This window comes from Cynocephalus volans, chromosome 17 (assembly GCF_027409185.1).
Source record: "Cynocephalus volans isolate mCynVol1 chromosome 17, mCynVol1.pri, whole genome shotgun sequence".
NCBI lineage: Eukaryota > Metazoa > Chordata > Mammalia > Dermoptera > Cynocephalidae > Cynocephalus > Cynocephalus volans.
Genome location: NC_084476.1, coordinates 16,147,633 through 16,173,815, shown reverse-complemented (window position 1 = coordinate 16,173,815; position 26,183 = coordinate 16,147,633). Strand labels below are relative to the sequence as shown.

The following is a 26,183-nucleotide window of genomic DNA, read 5'->3' as shown; positions in this document are numbered from 1 at the left end:
TACCATAATAGATAGAATAAGAATGTGATGTCCAAATTGTAGATTATTTTAAAACGTACACTGTGTTATTACTTTCAGATTATGTGGTAACTAGAAATTGATTGAAGTTTTTTAGAAACGTACTGTATGCTACTCACTGAACAGGCTGGGCACTAAGCAGTGAACAAAGTGTCCCTCCTCAAGGACAGACTTGTAGGAGAAATAGTCAACACGCAAGTGAAAAAGGAATATATAGTTAAACAGCATCAGTGTTGTGGGAAAAAAATAGAAAACTAGGAGAGATAATAAAAGAGAGATAATTTATATTGTGAGGACCCACAAAGGCCTCTCTGAGGAGGTGACATTTAGGCCGAGACACAAAGGATGAGAAGGAGCCAATGAGGCAGAGTTGGGGTGAAGACTATTCCAGGCAGAGGCAACTGTACAGAGGCCTTCAGGCTAAAGATTCCTCAGCAGAGGGAGGGAGAGTGTAGTGGAAGATGAAGTTAAAGAGTCATGGGGTTAACGATCACGCCAGGCTTCATAGGCAATCTTAAGGAGTTTGAATTTTATTCTGCATGAAATGGGAAACCTTTGAAAGGCTTTAGGTAGTACAGTGGCTGATTCTGTTTGCATTTGTACAAGTCAACTGCATGAGAGTGAAATGCAGTGAGGGAGATGGAAAGAACGGAGATGTTTGCATCTGTCAGGAGTTCAGTACGGGCAAGAGATGATAATGGCTTGCACCAACCAGGAAGGTGATGGTAGCTTGGCGAGAAAGCTAACTGATTCCAGGGAAAATTGGGCAGTAAAACTGACAGGACTTAAAGATAGATTAAAAGTGGGAGATGAGGTGGAGGGAGCTATCAGGATGGTTTTAATAAGTAAGAATGTTTTATAGCAGCATTGACCAAAGCTTTACATAGATAGATAGATGTAAATAATATACATAATTTTAAAATAAATGGATGCTTACAAAATCTGATTGAAAAAATAGTTGTTTTAAATGAGTAAATATAAGCCTAAATTTTCTTTACACTGTTCATTTGCTTGACATGCTAATATAAGCTTCACTTTAAAAAAAAAAAAGAAAAAAAAATGTATAATACAGGGCTGGCCGGTTAGCTCACTTGGGAGACTGTGGTGCTGATAGCACCAAGGTCAAGGGTTTGGATCCCCATACTAGCCAGCTGCCTCCCTCCCACCCCAAAAATATATTAAAAAGGTAAGCTTCAGCTTGATCTCATTCAGTAAAATAAAAATCTCAAGTTAATGAGTTTGCTATATTTTATAATCCTGTGGTGTGGGATGATTTTACCAGTGACCACAAATTTTTAAGTTTTTTCTGATTATACAGGTATTGCAGTTATAGGGAATCACTGCATCATTATCAATATTTTATTTTATTTTATTCCAATCTTTTATCTGCATCCTCTTTTTATACTTCTATACAGACTTTTGAGAAACATTTTTATATTTGTATAAATCTCTATGCTAAAAACTGATAGGAGTAGGAAATAGAGTATTAAGTTATTGCTTCTGTATCAGTACTCAGAATTTATTGGTTGACTGTCTTTGTACTTTAATACGTTAGGAATTGTAGTATAAACAGTAGTTAGTGAAATTGTCTAGAGTCACACAAAGTCTTGGTTCCACAACCTCCTAGTATGACCTGGAGCTAGATATTTAAATTTTCCATGTTCAGTTTCCTTATCTGTAAAATTGGGATAAATACACTTTCTACCTTTTATGTTTTAAGGATTAAATTAAAGTATGAAAAGAATTTAGAACAGTGCCTGATGCATAGTAAGTAGTATATAATATCAGCTATCATTAATATTGTGGTTATTATTATTAATAATTTACAAGTTGTTTATACTAGAATGACATCTTCATTTGTACCTGCTGTTAAATTTATTAGTTTTCACAAACTTTTATAAAATAAGGCTTTCTACATATAATAAACATGAAAGTATATTATATGCTTTCTACATATAATAAACATGGAGTGCCTAGATAATTCTTTACTTTTGTAAAAAACTGATAGAACATAAATACCTTTTTAAATTGTAGAAGTTGTTGTCTTTATAGATCAATGTTGCTATCTTCTGTTAATTATGTGTCGGGGTGTGGGGGGATTAGATTTCAGAAGCAGAGAAAGACCTTCTTTTCAAGCAGTTGAGTGGTAGGATACGACTTGTAAATAAATTACGCCAGGAGGCTCTGGATCTAGAAATGCAGATGGAAAAGCAAAAGCAAGAAATTGCCGAAAAGCAGAAAGAAGTTAAAGACCTGCAAATAACTATAGATAGCTTGGATTCCAAAGACCCAAAAAATGTAAGTAAATTAAGAAATTTTGGCTGGTTTTATGGAGACTAGAATATTGTTCTATCTAGATTGTACATGTCTCATTTTTAGCAGCAAAGTCCTTTCTGAAAGTCTCTTTTAGTTTGATGTACAAATTTAAGTGATTTAGATTTTTAAATTAAGTTATTTAGATATTTAAATACTTAAGTATGTGCATGTGTGAATGTATATGTTTATGTGCATTATATATAAATATATGTGTATATACACATATACAAAATGTGTGCATAATGCACCCTTCGATAGCTCAGCTGGTAGAGCGGAGGACTGTAGACTACACAAAATGTGTGCATATACCTGAAACAAAACAACCTAGCATGAAGGAGGTAGCTTTCAGTAGAATGATGGCTACATGGTACATTTATTTTTTTAAAGTGGTTGAGCTTCATTGAACCAGTTTTTCAGAGCAAGAGAAACCTGCTCTAACATGTTCTCCAAACTTCTTACCCTTTCTCTCTCCTTTCCTTGTGTTTTTCTTTCTTAAGAACACAAAGAGCTGAAAGGTTCAGAGTCCTTTCTTTACCTCTTCTTTAATCCATTATGCCAATATTTCACTAAAGCTATTTGTTGTTTCATATTGTTTTGTTCTGAAGAATGAAACGTTTCTCTGGAGTATGTCTTCCTGAGACATGGCCAGATGTGGTCAGGTGGCTGCATGATAGGATCAGGCTCTTCTCTCTTTCTGTCTCTACCCGGAGAAGTCTTACTAAGGGCTTATATTGTAGCTAATATTTCTAAATTAGAAGTAAAAATATTTCCTACGTATTTTCCTGGTATACTTTGGATAATAAAGCTATTTTTTGAAAGATCTTTAAGATCCCTGGATTATCAGAAATCATAGAATTTAACATGGTAAGGACAGTGCACTATTTTGCTATAAGTACTTGACAAGTTATTTAATTTTTCCTTTAAATATTTTAGTAAAATACCATGTATATTTTTTGTGGGCTACCTAATTTTGATAAAGAATAATCTTATCATCAGAGATATAAGTTCTTTTCTAACAAAAGCCTGAGACTTAGTATTACAATTGAAACCAAAAGTAGTCTTGATTATTTTAAAGAATTTTTATTACACAAAAAATCAGAGATTTTAAGTAATATGCAATATGGTTACTTTATTGCATTTATTTGTTAGGAAGTCTGCCACCCATGTAAGGCCCCCGAGGAAGGAACTATATCCAACTGGTATCTGTATCCCCGGAGGCAGTTTTAGGTTCATGAATGCTTGCATAGCAAAAGGTAGGATGCCCCATTCCAGTACTGTGGTCTTTGAGTCTAATTAGAACCTAGATTGTGTGTTTGCTTTCAGTAAGCGAGTATGATATTCTTGGCAGATGGAGAGTTTCTCACTGGATTTCTGTAAAGAATTGCATGTAGAAAGGAACTGAATGAGACTTAGGAATGGTTTCCAAGTTTTGAAGGTAGCCAAAATTAAGCACAAACTGATAAAGATGAAACATACAAACCAGGTGTTTCTTTTTTTGTTTTTTTAGAACTACTAATAGTTCTTATGGTTGCAGCACTAGAGGACATCTCTTTTTAATTTGTTCACCCAGAGGGAGCATCTTTTTCTAATTTGCACAAAGTTGCCTTATTGACTAGTGTTAGACACCCCATTTTAGGCTACAAAATTTGAGCCTTTTAGCAAAAGAGAAGAGGAATCAAGAGTGGGATTCCTGTATAGTTTTCTATAGATGTGGATAGACTTTTTCTTAATTAACCTTTATTTTCTAATCAGGTGAATTATCTTTCAGAATAGCAAACAGAATTTAAAAGTAAGAGCTTGATTCTGATGAGATATGATCGAAAACAAACACATTAAATGTCCATGATGTGTCTTTCATTGTGCTGACTATTTTGCATATGCTGATGAGGCACTTTATTTTATCACAGTATCCATGTGAGGTTGGTGGCAGCTTTTTTTTTTTTTTTTAATTTGCAGAGGAAGAAAATGTGGTTTAAGAAAGATTAAGTGATTTGCTCCAAATCACCCTTTTAGAAAGAGGCGGCGCCCTTGTTTATGCTGCGATGACCCGCTCCTCACAAAGGGATTGAAGGTCTAAAGAGATTATTTTAAAATTAGCTCAGAACCAAGCCTCGTCAGGTTTTCAACAAACACAATAAGCATTTAACTATGTTTTTCAAAAGAAAAGGTACCATTTAAAAATAAAATCCCATTTTAGTTATAAAATTGTTAATAGCTAGAAGCACAAATATTACAGGAGCAAACATAATAAAGAAGATTTATATTGCTTATCCCTCTGGAAATGCCTTGTGGAAGCAAAAGGTAACTAACTGTTCTCTAGAGGGAATTAGCTGGTAGTGATCTGTTGCAAAGTTTGGGCGTGATTGGCTCCCGGAAGCTTCCTGTGTTATGATTTAAAACACGGAGGGTGGGCCCTGCCCGCAGAGGCTGCTGGTGATTGGGCGAACGGTTGCCTGTCACTCTTGGCCAGGAGTGTGCTTTGAGCCGCTGCGAAGTTACAGAGGCTTTGAGGTGCTTGCAAAAATGTGACTGTCAGAGAGGGAAGTGCACATGAATTTCAAGACAGCATTAGAAAGCGTTCCGCCAAGGTTTCTCTGTTCTCAACGGCTCAGTTTTTAACAGGACAAATTCTAAGTTAAGGTATGATCATTTTCTCTCTCTCTGTACGAAGGACTTAAACGAAGGAGGAGTCAGATGTAAGTTCCTGTTTTTACAATAACTCTTTTGTGAGCTTCACAGTAGTGAAAATCGCAGAATCTGCTTTTGCTCCCATGTGTTTAATGTACATCACTGGCGTATTGAACCAAACTTTTGTCCTGCATATAAAGAGGTTTCAGTGGAATTTTTAATGGTGAATTTTAAAGGTTGATACAGATATGAGTGCTATAATTTTTAAAAAATTCTTTCTTGAGCCATAAAAATTCTGAATTTACTTAGAATGTAAGCTGTTATCTACAGTTGCCTATTTAGAAAGATTTCAGGTGGGTATTTTAGGAGTGTAGGGAGAAAAAGTTTTGAAAATCCCATCAAGTTTTACCAGTAGTAAAATAAAACCATCTAATCAAGCAGCCTCTCATTTGTTCTTCAAAATGAAGAGACTTTTCTTGTATTTGGGGGAAGCAGATATCTAAAATTGAAAATGTTCTTTTATAATCAAATGGATATTAGATTTGGACCTTCGCATTTGTTGCTCAGACTTTGATTCAGTTCACTCTCCTGATAGCTTTCTCTTCTTTTATAGTTCTATTCCTGTGGGGGCAAACTTAGAGTCATGAGGGTGTGAGTGGGTGGGTAAAGGCTCTCTGGGGAATTATTTTGTCTCCATATGAACAGTTGCCTAAGGAGACCTGGGCAAGTCACTTGATGGATCTGAGATTCAGTGTTCTCACCTGTGAAAGGAAGGGTTAGACTAGACCATTGGTTCTCAATTTGTTTTCCCTAGTCCACCTGAGAAATACAAACCACTCCTTTCAGTTAACAGTGGCTCCCTAATGCAATGGCTGTCTGGGTGTGTGGGTGTGTGAAAGCTCTGTTTTCCACCAAGGGCTTGTGCAGTGGTAGAAGAGTGTGCCTCTCTTGGCCCTCCATTGTGAGACTCACTGGGCTAAATGATCTTTGAGGACTCTGTCAGCTTCCAGTTTATCAAATCTAAAAGCAAAATGTTTGTATGAGAGATTGAAAATAAACTTGAATTCCAAGTATTTACTTATTTCATGTTTCTATTTTCCCCTAAGAAGCCTTTTTTTGAAAAAGTATACTTAATGTGTTTTTTTAGATTAAAAAGATATTACTTATCTATTAGAAAAAGTTTTTTTAATATTAAAGAACTCATTAAAAAAAAAAACAACCTGTAATTCTTCTACCCAGATAAAATCCTTGTTAATATTTTGGAATATACTTTTAAAATCTTTTTCTATAGATTTATGTCAATATAATCAACTAACTTTTTGGAAGCCTTTTTAAAAAGACACATTTTAATGCAGTGCAAATAACATTGAACTTGGCCACGTAACCTGCTAGCTGTGCTGTTGGAAAAATCACTTAACCTTTCTGATCCTCAGTTTTCTCATCTGTAAAATGGAGATGATTCCCACAAAAAGTTATCCTGAGATTTAAATGAAAACAACTCACATGAAAATAACACAGGGCCTGACACAAAATAGATGCAAATTATTACATTTTATTTTCTATTCTTTTAAAAATGTTGTTGGATTATTATTTTAGAAGAGTTTAAAGAAATTGGGATTTTGTTGGTTTTTTTAATTCAGTCCCATATGAAGGCTCAGAAAAGGGGTAAAGAACAACAGCTTGACATTATGAACAAGCAGTACAAACAACTCGAAAGCCGTTTGGACGAGATACTTTCTAGAATTGCTAATGAGACTGAAGAGATTAAGGACCTTGAACAACAGCTTACTGAAGGTGAGAATTTAAGTATGATTTAAGGTAAAGCAGTTTCAATATTAATAAAAGAAAGATGATATCCAGACAGGCAATAATCCAGATATTAGCAGAATATAGTCCAGCTTGTTAGTACTATTATTTGCTAGGGAAATATTTGCAGAGTATCTAAAAGGGCTTAAAATTAAAATTAAAAAATTTTTATTTGAGTTTTGATTGATGCCTAGTGATGAGTCAGGTCATTTCTTTCAGTGGGTGAGAAGTCAATACGTGATTGTGATAAGCTCTGTCATGTAATCATCATCTTCTGTGGCATCAAATCCTTTTAGGAGCAAACAGCCCATTGACATCGTGAAATTCAGTGTCTAGTTATGAGAAGAGTGTAGTAAGAATTTTAGGATCCACTTTTGCAATGCAAATTTAAAATGTGACATTTCCATAATAGTGGAAGAGGAAAACAATAGGCTGTAGTGTTGAGAGCCTGGGCTCATTGTAAAAAGGTCCCAGTGCCCGTTTTGTCATTCTTAACTGTGTCAATTTGGACAAGATTTCTATCTCTATCATTAGTTGTTGGGATGATTAAATGAGAGAGTGTTTATAAAGTGCCTGGCACATAGTAGGTACCCAATAAAGTGTTTGTTTTTTAAGTCTTCAGGTTACATGTTTATACTGCTGGTCTTGGGTTAGTCTTGTATAGGGAGTGGTTTTGTTTTATGTATCTAGCAGCAAGAACTCACAGTTTTGCTGCACATTTTTCACTTTTATTTGGAAATTATTTAAACTTTTAATAATACGAATCAGGCATTTTATAAGCATTGCCACTAAATATACTGCTTAATACTCCTGTACTGTGGATAATAGGAAGAAAATTATCATTATATCTTGAAAAGAAAAGAGACAAAGCTGTACTTTAAAAATATACATTATTACCCCTTTTCCATCTTGCTTAGGCCAGATAGCAGCAAATGAAGCCCTGAAGAAGGATTTAGAAGGTGTCATCAGTGGGTTGCAAGAATACTTGGGGACCATCAAAGGTCAGGCAACGCAGGCCCAGAATGAGTGCAGAAAGCTACAGGATGAGAAAGAGACACTGTTACAGAGATTGACCGAAGTCAAGCAGGAAAGGGACCAACTGGAAATAGTTGCCATGGATGCAGAAAATATGAGGAAGGTATGATTTGTTTCTTCTTGCCTTTTTTCCTTAGCTTCAGAAGTAGGTGATGTTCAAATTGAGTTAGTTGAAGTTAGCAGCAGTGCAACTGTAGGTCGCAAAATGTGTTAGTGGCTATTTTTTTTCTTTTAAAAGTTGAAGTTTTTTTTCCTTCTTTAGCTGTGATACATTTGGAATAATTATTTCTCCTTTGCCAAGAAAAGGATGGCTTTAGCTGTATGTCTATCCCTGGAAGGTATTGTTGTCAAATAACTCTTAAAGAATATAAAATTGTAGCTATTGCAAATGCTGTATTAAATGTTCATATTTTATTATTTGTGCAGCAAAATTAAGCACAACATGGCTTTTCTTATTCTTGTTATTACATTATTTTATAGCTAATAAGACAGATCCATACCTGATTTGTTGCTCATTCATTTGGAGATTTCACTTGCTCTATTTTAGTTGTTTGGCAAACTTTATCATGCATGAGAACCACAGATTCCCAAACTTCATGCTTAGTAGGGCTGGCTCCAGAAATCTGAATTAATATATTTTAATATTATGAAATTTCTCAGGCATATAGAAAGTATCAAAAATAATATTTAACACCATGTACTCACAACCCAGCTTAAGAAATAAAACATTGCAGATGTATTTGACCTATGTACTCCTTTCCAGAGGTAACAAAATCCTGAGTATGGTTATTATTTCCTATATCTCTATTCTTTTATTATACATGTAAACATTCACAAGTAATATGTAGTATTGTTTTTCATGATTTTAAGACTTTATATAAAAGATATTTTATTGTACATATTCTTTGACCATATTTATGTTTTTGAGAATTTATGCACATTGATGCATGTAGCTCTCTACTTCGTTTATTTTTATTGATGAATGTAACATCCCATTGCATGTACATACCACAAATTTATTATTTATACATTCTGTTTTGAGGGACATTTAGGTGGTTTCCAGTCTTTTGCTATTACAAACAATGCTGGGTATAACATTCTTGTGCACACCTTGAGACTTGGGGATATGTTCAGAAGTGGAACTGTAGGTCAGAGAGTATGTGCATCCTTAGTTAACTTCACTAGACATTGTCAAATTACTGTCCATAGTGATTCTATCAATTTCTGCTCTTACCAGCAATGTGAGGGATACCATTCTACCACATCCTTGCCAACACCTTAGTGGTGTTCAACTTCTTTTTTTTAGGCTTTTATTTTGAAACAATTTCAAACTTACAGGAGAGTTGCAAGAAAAACACGAATAATTCACATATACCCTTCACTCAGAGTCACCAATTAATATTTTGCCACATTTGCTTTATCTCTCTCTCATATATAATTTTTACATGATTTTATATACATTTTTATATAGGCTTTTTTCCTGAAACATTTGAGAATTAGTTGTAGACATTATGCTTCTTTGTCCCTAAATATCTTAGTATATGTTTCCTAAGAACAAGGACATTTTGTAACATAAATACAGAATAATTATCAAATTCAGGAAATTTAATATTTTTTCAGACTTTATGTTTGCTGATCTGCTGAGTTTTAAATGGTATCTTTTCCGCCATCTTTCTATTATGAAAATTTTTCTACTTACAGGGAAATTGGAAGAATAGTTTAGTGAACATCTATGAGCTCTCTTAGATTCCATAAATATTTTGTTGTTTTTATTTTCTCTATTATAGACACATACCTTCTATTACAGATACATACCTTTTTTTTTTTCTGTCCATAAGAAAGTTGCAGACACCATAATATCATCTGTTCAACACACATCTATTAAAAATAAGAACATTTTCCTACATCACTATAATACCATTATTAAACCTAGGAAAATTAACAGTAATTCCCTAATGTCATCTTAACACCTGAACCATATTCAAATTTTTCCAGTTGTTGCAAGAATGTCTTATAATGTGTGTGTGAGAGAGAGAGAGAGAAGAATCTAGGCTGTTGGTCCTCTAGATTGTCTCACATTCTGGATTTGTCGATTGTTTCTTCATGGTTTATTTAATTTGTTCCTGTATGCCCTATGCAAAATATTGTCTTGTTTTAACTGAATTTTGCTGATTACTGGAGAGGTTGAGCACCTTCCACTTGTTTATTTGCCATTCAGGTTTCCTCTTAAGTGAATTTCCTGTTCATATTCTTTGCCTATTTTTCTGTTGGATTGTATGTCTTTTCTTAATGATTTATAGGAATTCTTTATATTTTCTGGATATGAATCTTTTGTTGGTTGTATGTGGTGTCTGCCTTTCAAACAGACAGCCCACATGACTCAGATGCCAAGTGGTCTTTGGGCCACCCATTGAGAAACTCTTCTGTAGAAGTTCTCATCACAGAATCCTCCTTTTAAATCCAGAATAGTTTGATTTAATTCTTCAAAATCCCAAATAAATAGATGAAAGCTGTAATGTTTAACAAAAAACAGATGGGCTAAAATGAATCAGAACTGTGGTATACTAATCAATATGTACTTATATTCTTGTTAGCACTCATTTAAGTTATTCTATCATCCTTAATATCAGAGAGTGCCAATCCCATTTTGTTATTCTGAAAATGAACATACTGTGGTTTAATAGGAAGAGTGTGGGCTTTGGAGTCAGAGATCTGGGTTCGTATCCTGACTTTATCCTCTTTCTAGCCGCATAGCCCTATGTAATTTACTTAGATGTTCATTCTCCAGTTCTTCATCTGTAAAACTGCAGTTTGCTTTACAGTTATTGTGAAGATAGTAAGAAATAATGAATGTGAAAACATTTAGTTCCAGATATCACAAAACTGATAGCTTTAGAAAACAGCATGTTGGTAACTTACTGACTTTTCTGATTATATTTACTTAGGGTTCTGTATTCCAGCTAGGGTACACACAGCCTGAGCTTCATCATATTACTAATGAAAACTTTCTGTGCCAGGCAGCAGTGACTGGCCAGCATTTGGTTTACAGTGCTCAAATTACTTATAATAACTTGCAGATGCTTAAGCAGCACAGTGAGGGTTTCATAGTTAAATACACTGAATCCTTCCAGGAGCTTGCAGAACTAGAAAGTGCCCTCCGGGAGCAGCATGAGGTGAATGCATCCTTGCAGCAGACCCAGGGCAATCTCAATGCCTATGAAGCTGAGCTAGAGGCTCAGCTAAAGCTAAGGAATGCTGAAGCCAAGCAGCTCAAGGAAGAGTTGGAAAAACTGACAAGGCTTACCCAGGTAAGTAGGAGCATAATAAAGCTAACTAGAAACTAAGTATCCTGTGCCTTAAGGTATCATTCTTCCTTTACTTATATCTTAACTTAAGGTGAAACACTTTTTAATATAATGTGTATGGAGTCATGGGAAGGGCACATGTTTAGAGTCAGACATTCCGGGTTCAAATACTAGCCCTGTGTGAATGGGCAAATCACTTCATTGCTCTGAGCTTCCCAGCCTGTTCCTTCTCTGTAAAATGGCTTATGGTGAGGATAAATGAGATAATGGGCATTTGATATTCAATAAATTATAGCACCTGGCAGTTGGTATTCAGTATATTCTAGTTTTTCTTTCTCAGAACAGCTTTAAGAGACTTCATTTAAGTTTTCTGTTTTCTATTGTGGTGGTTGAAAGACCCATTATTTTAAATATACTTATAAATTAGAGAAAACATTATTGTATTGCTAGGGCTAGGCCCCACAGACCCTTCCAACCTGTTGTACAGACTGGGTCACAGACCCCTCATGTGTCTGGCTGGGTCACCAGACCCCTCACATACAGGTCCACGAGCTAGGTAATTGGGAAAGATCCTAGGAGCCATTGGCAGATAACACAGACTCAGTCCTCAGCTTCCTCAGCAGCAGCAGCTTATAGCAGCCTCCAGCAGCAGTGGCGGCAGTGGCCTCCCAGAGGGTCCTGGGGACCCTGGCAGTGACAGCTTGCAGCAACATCCTCCAGCCGCAGTAGTGGCCCCCCCGGGGTATGCCCGGATGGGGGGCACTGTGGATCCAAGCCACTCGTCCTTTATACCTAAGTCCGATAACCCAGGACATCTGGGTGCACATATGCAATTACATTAGACAATAACCAAGGAACACTTGGGTGCACGTGCATATTTACATCACATGCTTGGTAACTCCGAACCCTCAAGGGACCCTGACCATTTATCTTCACTTTCCCTGCAATTATTCATCCATAATTACGTATAGATGGAGCATTGAGAGCCAGGTACTGTGGATGCTCTAGTGAACAGCATAGAATTGGTGGCTGTCCTGTGGAGCTGATGGTCCACCGGGCGAAGCAGGTGTGGGGAGAAAGAAGGGGCAGGGATCTGGCAGAGGAGGGGGTTGTCAGGGAAGACCACCCTACTGAAATGATGTTTCAGCCAAGGCTTGAAGGATGAGTAGGATTTGGCCATGCAAGGGAGCACCGGTGAAAAAGGTTAGGGGTAAAGGATGAGTGTTCTAGGCAGAGGCAAGAAGATTGAGTATAGTACATTTGAAATGCTGAAAGTATACCTGCAGGATGCCAGGAGTGAGGAGAGGAGTGAAGAAGGAGGGTGAGAGGTAAAGGCAGAGCAGTAGGCAGAGGCCAGTTGTAGTACATTGTTTATCAGCTTAAAAATCCAATCTTGTTCAGGCTATTAGCCAAACGGGCTACATCTTCCTCCAGAAAGCCCACCCTCATCTTCCCCTTCTGACTGCTGAAAGTCAGGATTCAGGACTCTACTTTGGTTTTCCTATAACCTATGCTTGGTCAAGGCATTTTATCATCTGCATGATGATCATTTAGTTTGTCTGTCTCACCCTGGCTAGACTCAGAGCTCAGCAAATCCTCAGATTGTACGTCTATCTGCTTGTTTCTGTTTTCTCATTGCCTGGCACGTGAGAAGGGTCAATATGTGCTTATTGGATAAAAATGAAATAAGATAGTTTGAATCTCAGGAATGCATGTAAAAGAACATTTGTATCATTAGAAAAGGGACTAAAAATAGGTCTGTTTTATTATAGTAATTATGTCATTGTATCAGATGTCAAAGGATTACTTGCTAATTGTCAGGCTTATATTACTCAAGAGTACCAAGATTTGCAAAATGACAGTTGACAAGATCAGAGTCTGAGAAAACAAGAAGTTGGGGGAAAACAATTAAAATAACAGTAAATATATATTTTTAAATAATAGTGAATAAAAATTCTAGATGGCATCTTCTTTCAAATAAATTCTCCTCTTTTCAAGCTAGCCCTTACCAGCTTGAATTACATTGTCCTTTGTACTCCCATTGGCCTTTCTTTCCTTATAAGTCTTAACAAAAATGTTATAAAAGCCTGGCCTTTTCACTGAGTCACTTGGTGTTGAAAGGACAACCCCCCCCCCCCCACACACACACACCTCAAGAGAACATAACAGATCTTCTCTGTCTGATCTATGGATAATTGGTAAACTTTAGTTATATGAAATCATTTATGGAGCTTGTTAAATGCAGATTCCTGGGCCCCACCCTAGAGATTCTAATCCATCAAGTCTGATATGGAGTCTAGACATCTGCATTTTTGACAGGCATTTTTAACTTGGTATTTAATCAGTACCAAGTGATTTTGAGACAGATATTTGAGGACCACAGAGAAATACTGGTCTAAGGGAAAGGAGAGCAGTAAGTGTTGGATCACTTGCAGAGCTTTTAAAGGTAAGTGCTTGGGCCTACTACCCCTGAAGATTCTGATTTGGTATATCTGGGCTGAGCCAATTCTGATGCTTACTTCTCCTTAAGTATTAATAGTTTAAGGTACATGTGAGAAAATTATCTTGGGTTTTTTTAATTTGGGAGTACAAACATAAAACCATAGCTAACAAGGGATGGTGTATATATGTAAATTTATTTATGCCTTTTTAGATCATAACTTATTGCTGTTTTATACTTTCATATTATTGCTTCCTATGGCAACAGTTAGAACAATCAGCCCTTCAAGTAGAACTTGAGAAGGAAAAGCAAGCCCTCAAGAATGCCCTTGGAAAAATACAGTTCTCAGAAGAAAAGGAACAAGAGAATAATGAGCTTCACACAAAGCTTAAACAGCTGCAGGTAGAGATTTGTTGTTTTAGAATATATTCTTAGATAAGACACCCAAAGATGATGATATCTTTAGTTGGGCACTTAACGACCTGCTGTAACATGTAGTAAGAAACTTGAATTATTAGGAAAAAAAAGGAAATGTGGGTGGGGCAGTACCATAGTCTCTGTTCCCTTGTAACCATGGTTTCACGATTATTAATATTGTTTGTGTTCTTACAATGGTGTAAAGAGATGGAGGCAGTGTCAGTAGTAAAGAGCATACTCATGAGTGTAAACTCATGGGCAAAAGCAATACCTTTCATTTCTCCTAGAAGCAGGTTTGTCACCAGACTGAGCTAAAATCAGATTGGTACATTCCTCTTACACTGAAATATCTTTGTAATTATCCAGGAATTTAACTAGAGTGGATTGCAGTAGGATTTCTTTTTTTTTTTTTTTAAAAAAGATGACCGGTAAGGGGATCTCAACCCTTGGCTTGGTGTTGTCAGCACCACGCTCAGCCAGTGAGCAAACCGGTCATCCCTATATAGGATCCGAACCCATGGCCTTGGTGTTATCAGCACCGCACTCTACCGAGTGAGCCACGGGCCGGCCCTGCAGTAGGATTTCTTAACTGTAAACAGTTTTCACAATTCTCCTCTCAGAAAGGATTCTATTAAAAATGCAATTATTTTAAATTTGTGGGGAATGGATGGCAGAATATTTTTATAGCTCACAATAATCTGCCCAACAAACTGCAGGAGAAGCAGGTGGACAGGATTTTCCAGATAATTAAACTCTTTCAAAGAGGACAGATGTCTGAACAAACAGATACCTGAATCAACACTCAGATCTCCAAATCTGTGAGGTCAGGGGCCGCTTGGCTGGCTGAGGTGGCAGCTGTTAACACCAGAAATAAAGGGGCAGAGTTTATGTGCTTTGAGGGCAGGCTGCCAAAAAACCATGCAGGGAGATTTGTGACAAATAAGACTCTGCTCACACAAATTTACTCTTCTTCCAACACTTCAAATATTTTTTCCTCAAAGTTTAAAGAAATCTAATTAACCTATAATTTAATTTTTACTTCTGTAAGTTTGATTTCTGAAACAAATATAAAAGATGATGTACATATTTTCCATTTTTGTGTGAGTTGTCTGTGTATGTTGGGTCTTCCTTGGATTATTGTTTTTTGTTTTTACTATGGAAATTTTCAAATAATCACAAAAACAGAAGAGAATAGTCTTGTAACCCTTTATTTACCCATCATGTCAACATTTATTATTTCATTTAGTCCTTTATTTTTTACTGGAATATTTTAAAGAAAATTTCATACATCTTTGTTTCACCCATAAATACTTCAGTATACATCTCTTACAGAAAAGGATTAAAATACATTCTTCAGGGGCCTTCTCTTCCAAGGGAGAAACTGAAGTCAGCTTTCCAGAATGCCGGCCCATGCTATGGAACTACCTTTGTTAGTACCTAGGTTCTTTGGTACTTGGCCTACTAACCTCCTGATAAGAGTACACAGTAAACCCACCTTATATATGTCTTTCTCAGAAATCATTTAGTTGCAATGAACTGAAACTTGAGCATTAGCTCAAGAAAGGAAACCACTTGTTAGGAACCAGAGCTGCTCTGTCAAACTTTCAGGGCCGCATGGCTCTCTCATTTCTCCTCTGTCTCTCTGCGTTGTGTTTGGCCCATCATGGGCCCCAGCCCTGAACTGACATATCTTTTCAGGTTCAGCATTTATATATATATATAGTGTCTTGCCGTATATATAAATATAGTCTTGCTATACTGGATGCTGATTCAAATTATAGAAAGAATGAGAGTATGTTTTCTGACTAGTCAGTGGATCAGTGGATTGGATGGCATTGGATCAAGTCACCTGTGGCCAGGATTAGATAGTAGTACAGAAAGGACTGCCTCAGGGCAGTGGCCAGGGACAGTTTACAGATAAGAGGACTCCAGATGGGACAGGCACTTAAAAACATGTTAATTGCAGTTCTAAATTCTCCATTTTAGTTAACAATGTTACACTGAGTTTGAAGTAGATTAATCACTCAGGTAGAATATAGGTATTCAGGGGAATACAATTAGTGTCTTAGAACATGGAACTATTTTTCTCTACAATGTAGGGAAATTTTAGCAGTTTCTTTTTACTTGAAAGAGGCATTGTCTGAATTTAGTTCTGTGGTCTGGTTAAGTTTGTTAGTTTGTTAGTAGTGAAAATATGTTGGCATATAATAGATACTCCCCATTTTACCCCCTTCCATAGGATGACAATAATCTGTTAAAACACCAACTTAAAGATTTCCAGAACCACCTTAACCGTGTGGTTGATGGTTTGATTTGTCCAGAAGAAGTGGCAGCTCGTGTGGATGACCTAAGGAGAAAACTGAAATTAGGTGCTGGGGAAGTGAGGTAAGGGAAGAATCAAGACCTTCGAGTGTAGAGTGGACTTCACAACCTCAGATTTGTGAGCATGAGGTTCAATGGTGAACTCACCTTCTAAGTTCTGCTAATGACTGATTTTTTTTTCTTTTTTCTTTTTTACGTTTTAGATCTTTTATACTTTTTGGTATTATTTAATTAAAAAAACGTAAAGGTTTTAAGAGTAACTCTTCCTTGAAAGTTTATTACCTATGGTCAGGAAGTAGAGTCACATTATGTATTTTAAATAGAGAACAAATATCAAATGAAAACTGAGAATTATTTCAAATATATGAAATGGGCATTTATCCTTTGAGGAAACATTGTAAGCCTGATATGGGTCTGTGTTTTTAGAGTGGCAGCAGTCATTTGATAAAACAATGATTTGCACTTAGGAGATGCTCAGTAAATTGCTATGAATTGACACCAGTCTCTTCACACAGCTCATTTCACTCTTGTGCTAATGTTAACAGCATATTTCCATCCAGCATCAAAAATAAAATGTCACATTTATTCTGTCTTTTTTTTTTTTTCCTTCTTACCAGAATCGAGACTCCTTCAGATGTCTTAGGGAAAAGTCTTGCAGATTTACAGAAACAATTAAGTGAAATCCTTGCACGCTCCCAGTGGGAACGAGAAGAAGCACAAGTTAGAGAGCAAAAACTCCAAGAAGAAATGGTTCTGCAGCAAGAGAAACTGGCACATGGACAAGAAGAGTTCAGGCAGGCCTGTGAGAGAGCCCTTGAAACAAGAGTAAGAATAGGGCAAGAGGCAGCTGGAGGGAAGTGTTTGGCAGATATTAATGTTTTTCAGCAAATTACAATGCTTCCTTTCTCATGTAAATGCAACCTAATTGCTATTTTCACTCATAACAAATTTAGCTGGGTGTGACTAAAATTCAACCCTGGATATGGTTACTGATGTCAAAGTCAGGCTTGTTTGTGACACTGTTTTCTTTATTTTAGAAGCAAGTGAGATGTTTCATAATGGTCAGGTAAATAATACCACATTGCTACAGTGTATTGTGGTGCCAGAATCTGATTTTTTTTTTAATGTAATGATTTTAATGATGAGGCAAACATTCAAAGGGATCCTAGAGAGCATTCAAGATGAAACTGTACCTGATAACTCATTAGTACAAAATTTTGTTACACTCTATAGTAAAATGAAAGACAACCCTGTACAAAGTTTTTATTTTGCTTAAAACTTACTTTACTTAAAAATCATCCTTAACACTTGGTTTCCTCACAGATTAATTTTGATAAGAGGCAACATGAAGCAAAAATCCAGCATTTGGAGAATGAAATTCACTATTTGCAAGAAAATCTAAAAAGTATGGAGCAAATCCAAGGCCTTACAGATCTCCAACTTCAGGAAGCTGATGAAGAAAAGGAAAGAATTCTGGCCCAACTCCATGAGTTAGAGAAAAAGGTGGGGAAGGCTGGGAAAGTGAGACACATAGGTACCTGCTGCCTGGGTCCTGCCTACTAGTGATGGGTCAGCTGAGAGGGGTGTGATCCGAAGTCACCTCTGGCTGCATTGCTGGCACAGAGCTGACCCTGACCTAGGAGAGAGCTGGATACATGTCATCCATTCAAGGACCTGAGACTAGGGTGTTATGATAGATGGAAACAAGAGAATTGGGAATATAAGGAGTGACTTTAGAGTCAATTAGGTGGTACTTAGCAAATCATGTTGGGATGAGTTTGCCTTCTCAGAAACCCCCTGCCCAATTGGACATATTCATGGGAAATTACCTTTAGACTCCTCATCTTCCTTTCTAATACTCTGGCTACTCTTTGATGGCCTTTCTCCATCTCCCTCAACCACCCGCTCCCATTGCCACATCCTGGATCTGGTCATATTCAGAAATTGTACCCACCACCTCTGAAATCAAAAACTGAATTGTCCCAATCTGATCATAACCTTTTATTTTGCTGGCACTCTCACACTAACAATTTTTTAACCTTATTGAAATTCTAATTCATAAGCCCTATCTTTTCTATCTGTTAAGCCCTTCCTGTCTTTATTTTCCTTTTTGTTTAACTTAAATGTCATGGTCTACCACTATAGCCATTTTTTGCAAATATCCTCAAATCCTTTCTCCTTTTCTTCTGTCTTATTTCCCTGACAAAACTGAAACCGTCTGCTTTCTTTGGGCTTGCACCTATGCTAGGTATTCCTGGAGAAATCACCCATTCAGCATAGTGGTATCACTGTAAACTCATGGTTATCAACCTCAAATGGGCACATGACCCTTTTTTCTGGTAAGCTCACTCTCCCACGCTCCACTGTTCATACCTTCTCCCTCCTTCCACCTGCCATCTCCCTTCCAGCCTCAGCAAATAACTTGCTTCATACTTCTATGAGAACCTGTCAGTCCCCAAGTCCTGTTGAATACATAAATACATCTGGAATATATGTACTTTTTCCTTCTCTGATGCCACCATCCTCATCTAGCTGTCATCTCTCTTCTAGATAACTGCTGTGGCCACCTGATGGATCTCCCACTTCTATACCTGACCCTGCTCCGTAGAGCTGCCAACATGGTCTTTCTAAAATGTTAATTAGCTGTTGTCAGTCCCTCCTCTCCCTGAAGCTTCCATTGTTTTTAGGATAAAGACCAAAATTCTTAAGCATATGAGGACCTGCATGATTTGCCTTTGTTTAGATCTCTCCTTTTCTCACTGTGCTCCTTCTTTCAGTTCCTCAGAAATGCCAAGTTCCTTCTTCACCACCACATGCCCAGGGCCTAATTCAGTGATTTCAACGACTGGTCCATACATTTCTTGGTGATGATTCCAAGAAATGTTTTTCCAGTGAAGGAATGATTACTAAGATTCTTGACTAAGAAAAATTATTCTGTATTTATCTCTGTTTTGAGATTATTTACTTATTTGTTCAGTGGATATTTATGGAGCACCTACTGTGTATCAGGTGTTCTAGGCATGGGGCATACAACAGTGAACAGAGTCCCTGCCCTCCTGGAGCTTACATCTTAATTCATTGCTACCAAATGATTCATCTGTTTAATGTATCTTCTATTTTAGAAGAAACTTGAAGATGCCAAATCTCAGGAGCAGTTTCTTGGTTTGGGTAAAGAATTGAAGAAATTTAAAAAAGCTGTGGCTGCCTCTGATAAGTTAGCCACAGCTGAGCTCACCATTGCAAAAGACCAGCTTAAATCCCTTCATGGAACTGTTATGAAAATTAACCAGGAGCGAGCAGAGGTGAGTCCACATGTACAGAACAAGTTTCCACCAGTGCTGCTGCTGTCAAAAACATAGTAACTTGCACTATTGGTCTCTTGTTACAGACTCTGGTTATTTTATAAACCATTATAAAGTTGTCTTTAAGACCTGAAGATTGTATTTCCCCCATCACAACCCTCAAGAATGTATTTTGTGCTGCTATGGGCCTTGTACTCTATCGAGTCCTAAAAGGTACCATCGGATGAAACAGATGTAACATACTATCCCTACCTTAAAATGCAGGGATCTGCTTAGGGAGTTAGTTGTCAGTATGTACCTTAACAAAGGTTGAAGTCTTGCCATATAATCCCTCTGAACCTCAAATTTTTCATCATGTACAGTTGTATGAATATATGTTACCTCAATCAAAACCACTTCCTGGAATTGGGGCTGGCCCCGTGGCTCACTCAGGAGAGTGCGGCGCTGGTAGCACTGAGGCCATGGGTTCGGATCCTATATAGGGATGGCCAGTGTGCTCACTTGCTAAGCGTGGTGCAAACCGCACCATGCCGAGGGTTACGATCCCCTTACCAGTCCAAAAAAAAAAAAAAAAAAACACTTCCTGGAATTGTAAAAGTGTTGCCAGAATTAAATGTTTTTTCCCTTCTAAGAAAAAGAAAACAGTGCTCATATTTGACACATGCGTTAGATTCTATTTTGAATGAATAAAAAGGAAAGGGTTCTGTGTAATTACTGATGGGGCATGTGTTGTTTTTCATGGCACCGTTTGTGAGTTGTAATTGTGATTTCCCATTTCATTGTCATAACTGGGCAGAAATTTTTAAAAAATTCAATAAAAATACAAAGAAATGCTTTAAAAAAAATAAAATATATATACATATATATATAACTTTGTAAGGTGTTATGACTCCTGACTGAGAGAATGTCTGTTATGGTGCTTTATAGGATACAAATGCTAATGAGATTAAGATAATAGATCACTGGAGAAAAAAATCTAATGATGAGGCCCCAGAGAGACCAGTAATTGAAGACTAGAACAGCAAAGAAAAAATTAGCACTTGTTCTTTCTGATGCCCACTTGGTCCCCTAGAGGGTTGGGGCAGGCTGCCCAGCTATGGGAACAATACAGGGGAAGGTGGGCCTTGACACCACAGTGCATGGGCCAGCAAGGCAGGCAGTGTGACGAAAGCAGAGTCCATCTGAGAGGAAGAAGAAATGAAGAGGACAGCCTATGATAGCAGTGGTGCCTTTCTTATATCTCTGTCCTAATAGGAGTTGCAGGAAGCAGAGAGATTCAGCAGAAGGGCTGCACAAGCAGCCAGGGATCTGACCCGAGCAGAAGCAGAGATCGAACTCCTACAGAATCTTCTCAGGGAGAAAGAGGAGCAGGTCGGTGCTGATACCCTGAGATGACCTTCTTACTGGGTCCTGAAAGGCTAAATTACTGTGGGTGGTATCTCAATGAATTCCGAACTGCAATCAATAGTCAATCAGAACTTTATTCTCTACTGTGTGCTAGGCACAGTGCAGTTTAAATACAAGGAGTAATGCAGTTTCCTCACTGGTCAAGTGTAAATACAAATTATAGAATTATAATCAAGTTGCAAGGATCAATGCATCTGGGAAAGAATTCATTGGCAACTTAGTGTGTGTAATTTTTTTTAATAGTTTCGAATTGAGAGGGAGAAAGCAGATGTAGGTACTGGAGGAGCAAACTCACAGGTTCCAGAAATCGAGAAACTGAATGAGACAATGGAGAGACAAAGGACAGAGATTGCAAGGCTGCGGAATTTACTAGACCTCACTGGGGCTGGTAAAGTATTGAGCTTGATTTTGGCAGTGGTTTTATAGTTCTAAAATTATCTCATTTGTTTTTTACCTTTAGAAAATGTATTTAACTATTGCAGATCAATTCCAAGCTTGATTTAGAGAGCTGTGGTAATTAGCTTAATAAGTAAAATGAAAGAATTTAAAAAACATTTTGTGTAAGTGTGATATTGAGGGACTTGATTACAAGGAGATACGAGGTTTGTATTTGTAATTTCGAAGGAAATCTGTTTATTGCTTTTTCTGACTGACTTCATAATTAAAGGGAAGAAGGATGTGCCTGTCCCTCTTAGTGTTAGCAAAAACTAATTTCCAAGGGGTAGGCAGCCAAGTCAGCTTTGGAACTCGTAGAATTCATTGGCTGTCATGGACTCTCTTTTTTATTTTGAGAGAAAAGGGAAGTAGGTGATTTCATATCAACCTCATAGAATGGCTTTCCTTTACAGACAACAAAGGAAGCTTTGAAAATGTTTTAGAAGAAATTGCTGAACTCCGACGTGAAGTTTCTTATCAGAATGATTACATCAGCAGCATGGCAGATCCTTTCAAAAGACGAGGCTATTGGTACTTTATGCCACCACCATCATCATCAAAAGTAGGAATTCTGTGGTGCTGGGAGTATATACTGAATTTTCTTGAAGAAAGTGTGACATTGTCCCCTTCCCCAAATTTGTGAACAAGGTGCCAAGAACATTTCTGTGCTAAATGACACATTGAGGTTCTTCAGTGTTGTTAATATTTGAGATGAAAATAGGGCCTTCCCAGGGAAGATGGCAATTGTCTGTTCATGCTCAGGAGGTATGTTTTGGGGTCCCTGAATGAGGATGCTACAAAGGGATAAAGTGATGAGCCCAGAGTACCTGCTGAAAATGGTTATAGAATTGTGCAGAGGCTCAAACAGAAAAATAGGCACGTGGACTTCATTTCCTTTTAACAGACATTCACTCAGCCAAGTGCTAGTCAGTGGTGGCTACAACATTGAATGATATAGCCCCTGTTATCGAAGAGCTTATGGACCATACCAGTGTAATTACAAAACAGTGACATGCATGTGACAACAGATTTGACGTGTGTGCTGTAGTTGCAGAGAGGTGTTAAGGATTCATCTCATGGGGGAGTTGAGGAAGAAACTTCACAAGCCGGGTCTTGAAGTTGGCACTTAGCAAGCAGTGAAGGATGGGCTTTTAGGAGGGAGGAAACAGCTGTGTGGAAGAGAAGAATTGGCTTAGCCATGACAAGTAGCCTCATGGGGCTGGAGGGTTTGATGGGAGCAATGAAAGATGAAGCTGGAAAAGTAGATTGGGGTCATGCTTTTTTAAAAAGAGTTTTGAAATCTTTTGCACTTCGTTATATAGGCCATAGGAAACTGGGGTTGTGTGTTAACATGATCAGAGCTATAGTTTAGGAAGTATATTCTGGCTGAGTGTGGTGGATAGACTTGTGGAAGGGTGAGCTTTTTATGGGACTGTTTGAATGTATTCATGTGAAGGACAGAAGAAGCCAGAGCTAGATCAGTGAAGCTGAAAAAGAAGAGATGGGATTAAGAGATGTTAAAGGAGACAGAATGATCAGAGCTTGGTGCCTGAATGTGGGAAGGGAGGAGAGGACTATAAGCTGTACTCATCCAAAACAGGGGGGGTGATGACATCCTGCTAGAGTCAGCTAACAAGTAACAGTCAGGGACAAACAGCTCAGAACACAGTATGATCCCAGGGCTGTGTAGACTTAGGTAGAACCCCAAAAAGCAGAATCTGAGATCCTTCTCCTAGAAATCTAAAGGAAGTACCATCCTTGGCACAACCAGTGCTGGAGGTGAAAGCAGTGTAAGTCAGAACAAAATACTGTGAGCTGGGTAAGGTGGATGAAAGTTTGGAGCCTAGACTTACAGACTGGGAAGGAGAGGGAGCGTAGCAGAGAGCTTTAAAGCCATGCCAAGTTCCCAGGACAGCAGAAGATTAATATCCCCAGATTCCTTTGAGAGTTCATGGGTTTCCTTTGCTTCAGTTGCTGGGCCAGCAAGCACAAGGCAAAAGAAAAGAAACCAAGGAAGATGAGTACAGGAAGAAGAGAGGCTGACACCTAGAAGTCTGATCACATGTGGAGAACTTGTTTTCATTTCCCTCTTGGGGAGTTGCAGCATAAAATTCACCCAAAGAGCCAGATAACATGATTTTCACATTTTAGCATGGTCAAGGACTTGTTACTTCCAGAAAATTGTACAGAAAGACAGCATAGGAGATAGATGTTATTAAATAATTTCTGACGGGATAAAAAGACATTGATATGGGTCTGTTGCTTTCACCACACTTCAAGCCCTTCATTTTCACAGACCAGTCTGATGGGGCCCCAGCCATTGCACACACAGCTTCCTCTCTGCACAGACTCGCTGACACTGCCATGTTGATCAAGTCCAAAGGGAAATAAACTGAATTGTGTGTAAGGAACTGCAGTTTATGTGACCATGTGATTACTTCTCACTCTTGTCTGTGAAAAATGAGAATTATGATAATGAAAAGGAAACAACTTTGCTACATCTCAACTTTGCATTAGACTTGGACATTTCCCAGAATCAGCCTTTCCTTTTATAATCGATAGTATGCTCTGCTATCATTTATTTTAGGTTTCCAGCCATAGTTCCCAGGCAACCAAGGACTCTGGTGTTGGCCTAAAGTATACAGCCTCAACTCCTGTTAGAAAACCACATCCTGGGCAGCAAGAAGGAAAGGAAGGCAGTGGTCTTCCACCTGCCTCAGGATACTGGGTTTATTCTCCCATCAGGAGTGGGTTACATAAATCGTTTTCAAATAGAGGTAGGTCAAATCCCATAAGGGGAGTTTGCGTTTCTCTTACCTGTTCAGTCGCTTTTTATCAATTCCTTGAAACCTGTAAGACACAGTCCAAACTCCTTAGCTTGCTTTGTGAAGCTCTCTGGGATCTGGTCTTGGCCAATGTCCTCTTGTCTCAGCTCCCACCACTCCTCCATGCCGTTACCTGAGTGCTTAAGATACTTACAACATGCCAGGATCCTCAAACCTCCATGTTTTAAACCCTGTGTCTGGACCACGGTGCCTTGTATCCTTGTTTCATTCCATTAATCTCTCTCTGCTAAAATGAAGTGTTAATAGTTAATAGGTCTGTCTTCCAAAACTTCGGGGGAAGAATCCGACCTGGATAAATCCCAGCTCTTTAACGTAGCAGCTATGAGATCTTAAGCAAATTATTTAGCTGCTTTGAGACTTTTAATCTGTAAAATGGGAATACTACCTTCTGAGAATTTGTTTATTCAGCAACAATTTATTGAATGCCTGCTGTGTTCTAGAGTCTCTCTCTTTGTGATAAGCAAACATAGTTCCTGTTTTTAGGGGAGATAAGTAAGTAGGCCATCATATTAGTGTTATGTGTCATGACAGTGGTAAACGCTGAGTGCTGTGAGTTCTCACAGCACATCTCTTTTGTTGTTTTACATATTGTGAAGCAGGGTACCCAATTGGGTGCTGAATGGATGAGTGAATGAATGAACAAAGAAACAAACTAACAGGCATAAGAAAAACTCAAGTATTAGCCACTGAAAATTCTTTGAGTCTGTGTTTTGATCTTCTCAAAACTGCTTTTGACCTTTTTTAGAAGTTTTATTTTCACATCTCTAGTATCTTGGCCTTAATGCTGATGTTCTCTACTAAACCTGTTTTCCTAGTTTTTACCCCATGGGGGTAAAACACTCTTTTGTTTATTTCTTTGAAGATGCAGACAGTGGAGGAGATAGCCAGGAAGAGAGTGAGCTGGATGACCAAGAGGAACCCCCATTTGTGCCTCCTCCTGGATACATGATGTATACTGTTCTTCCTGATGGTTCTCCTGTACCCCAGGGTGTGGCCCTGTATGCACCGCCTCCTCCCTTGCCCAACAATAGCCAGCCCCTCACCCCTGGCACTGTTGTATATGGCCCACCTCCTGCTGGGGCCCCCATTGTGTATGGGCCTCCACCCCGAAACTTCTCTGTCCCCTTCATCCCCGTGGGAGTACTGCATTGCAACGTCCCAGAACACCATAACCTAGTAAGTGGAAAGACATATGACCCTCTATCCACACTGTTTCCATGGGTGACGGATAAGATATATACTTAATAAGTCGACCTATTTGTAAATGTGTGATATCCTGAAAGTGTGTTTAGAAGGCTGTTTAAAACTGAGCAAGCATTCTGTTATTAAAATACCAGTATGGACAGGACTTAGGATCCCAGTTCAGTCCACAAACCTGGTTTAGCCATTTTTTAACAGAAATGCTTTCAATCCAAAAATAATAATTTTGACAAAGCTTATCATGTATTTTTCTATTGACAAGTGCTATATTAATGTGTATGTAGATATATTCACATACTAGTGCCTGTACTTGTACATATACTTGTATGTATATGTGTGTGTCGCCTTGCTGTATACATATGTATATAAACATACATGTATACAGCAAGGTTTTAGTAGAGATTATCTCTGGGTAGTGGGATTTATTGATTATTTTTTATTTTCATAGTTCTTATTTTATTGTACATACAGTTTTATATTGTTTTTCCCGCTTAACGTTACAAGCATTTCCCTATGGTTTTACAGATGTTTTTAGACAGTATTTTAATGGCTGACAATATTTCTTTATTTGTAGGTACTATAGCTGATTGTGTGTAAATTCTTACTGTATTTCATAATCTTTTCATATGCTAGATTCCAAGAAATGATTACTTCCTAATCACTAGATTACTTTCTAACGTTTTAGTTTTAAGGAAATAAAATGCAA

At 37.8% G+C, this 26,183-nt stretch overlaps 1 protein-coding gene across 2 annotated transcripts in view; it reads left to right on the top strand.

Annotated features, from left to right (window-relative positions):
- The window catches only part of CNTRL (centriolin), a 72,644-nt gene that overhangs the window by 23,766 nt on the left and 22,695 nt on the right, over positions 1 to 26,183 (top strand). For both annotated transcript variants that reach the window (XM_063082124.1, XM_063082125.1), the window contains 14 exons: positions 2,122 to 2,316; positions 6,603 to 6,756; positions 7,686 to 7,906; positions 10,935 to 11,111; positions 13,816 to 13,950; positions 16,205 to 16,350; positions 16,905 to 17,112; positions 17,611 to 17,790; positions 19,410 to 19,589; positions 20,844 to 20,960; positions 21,240 to 21,384; positions 21,845 to 21,993; positions 24,019 to 24,208; positions 25,140 to 25,453. In XM_063082124.1, coding sequence (XP_062938194.1) covers positions 2,122 to 2,316; positions 6,603 to 6,756; positions 7,686 to 7,906; positions 10,935 to 11,111; positions 13,816 to 13,950; positions 16,205 to 16,350; positions 16,905 to 17,112; positions 17,611 to 17,790; positions 19,410 to 19,589; positions 20,844 to 20,960; positions 21,240 to 21,384; positions 21,845 to 21,993; positions 24,019 to 24,208; positions 25,140 to 25,453 — 2,511 coding nt within the window. The remainder of the gene's footprint in view (positions 1 to 2,121; positions 2,317 to 6,602; positions 6,757 to 7,685; positions 7,907 to 10,934; positions 11,112 to 13,815; positions 13,951 to 16,204; positions 16,351 to 16,904; positions 17,113 to 17,610; positions 17,791 to 19,409; positions 19,590 to 20,843; positions 20,961 to 21,239; positions 21,385 to 21,844; positions 21,994 to 24,018; positions 24,209 to 25,139; positions 25,454 to 26,183) is intronic.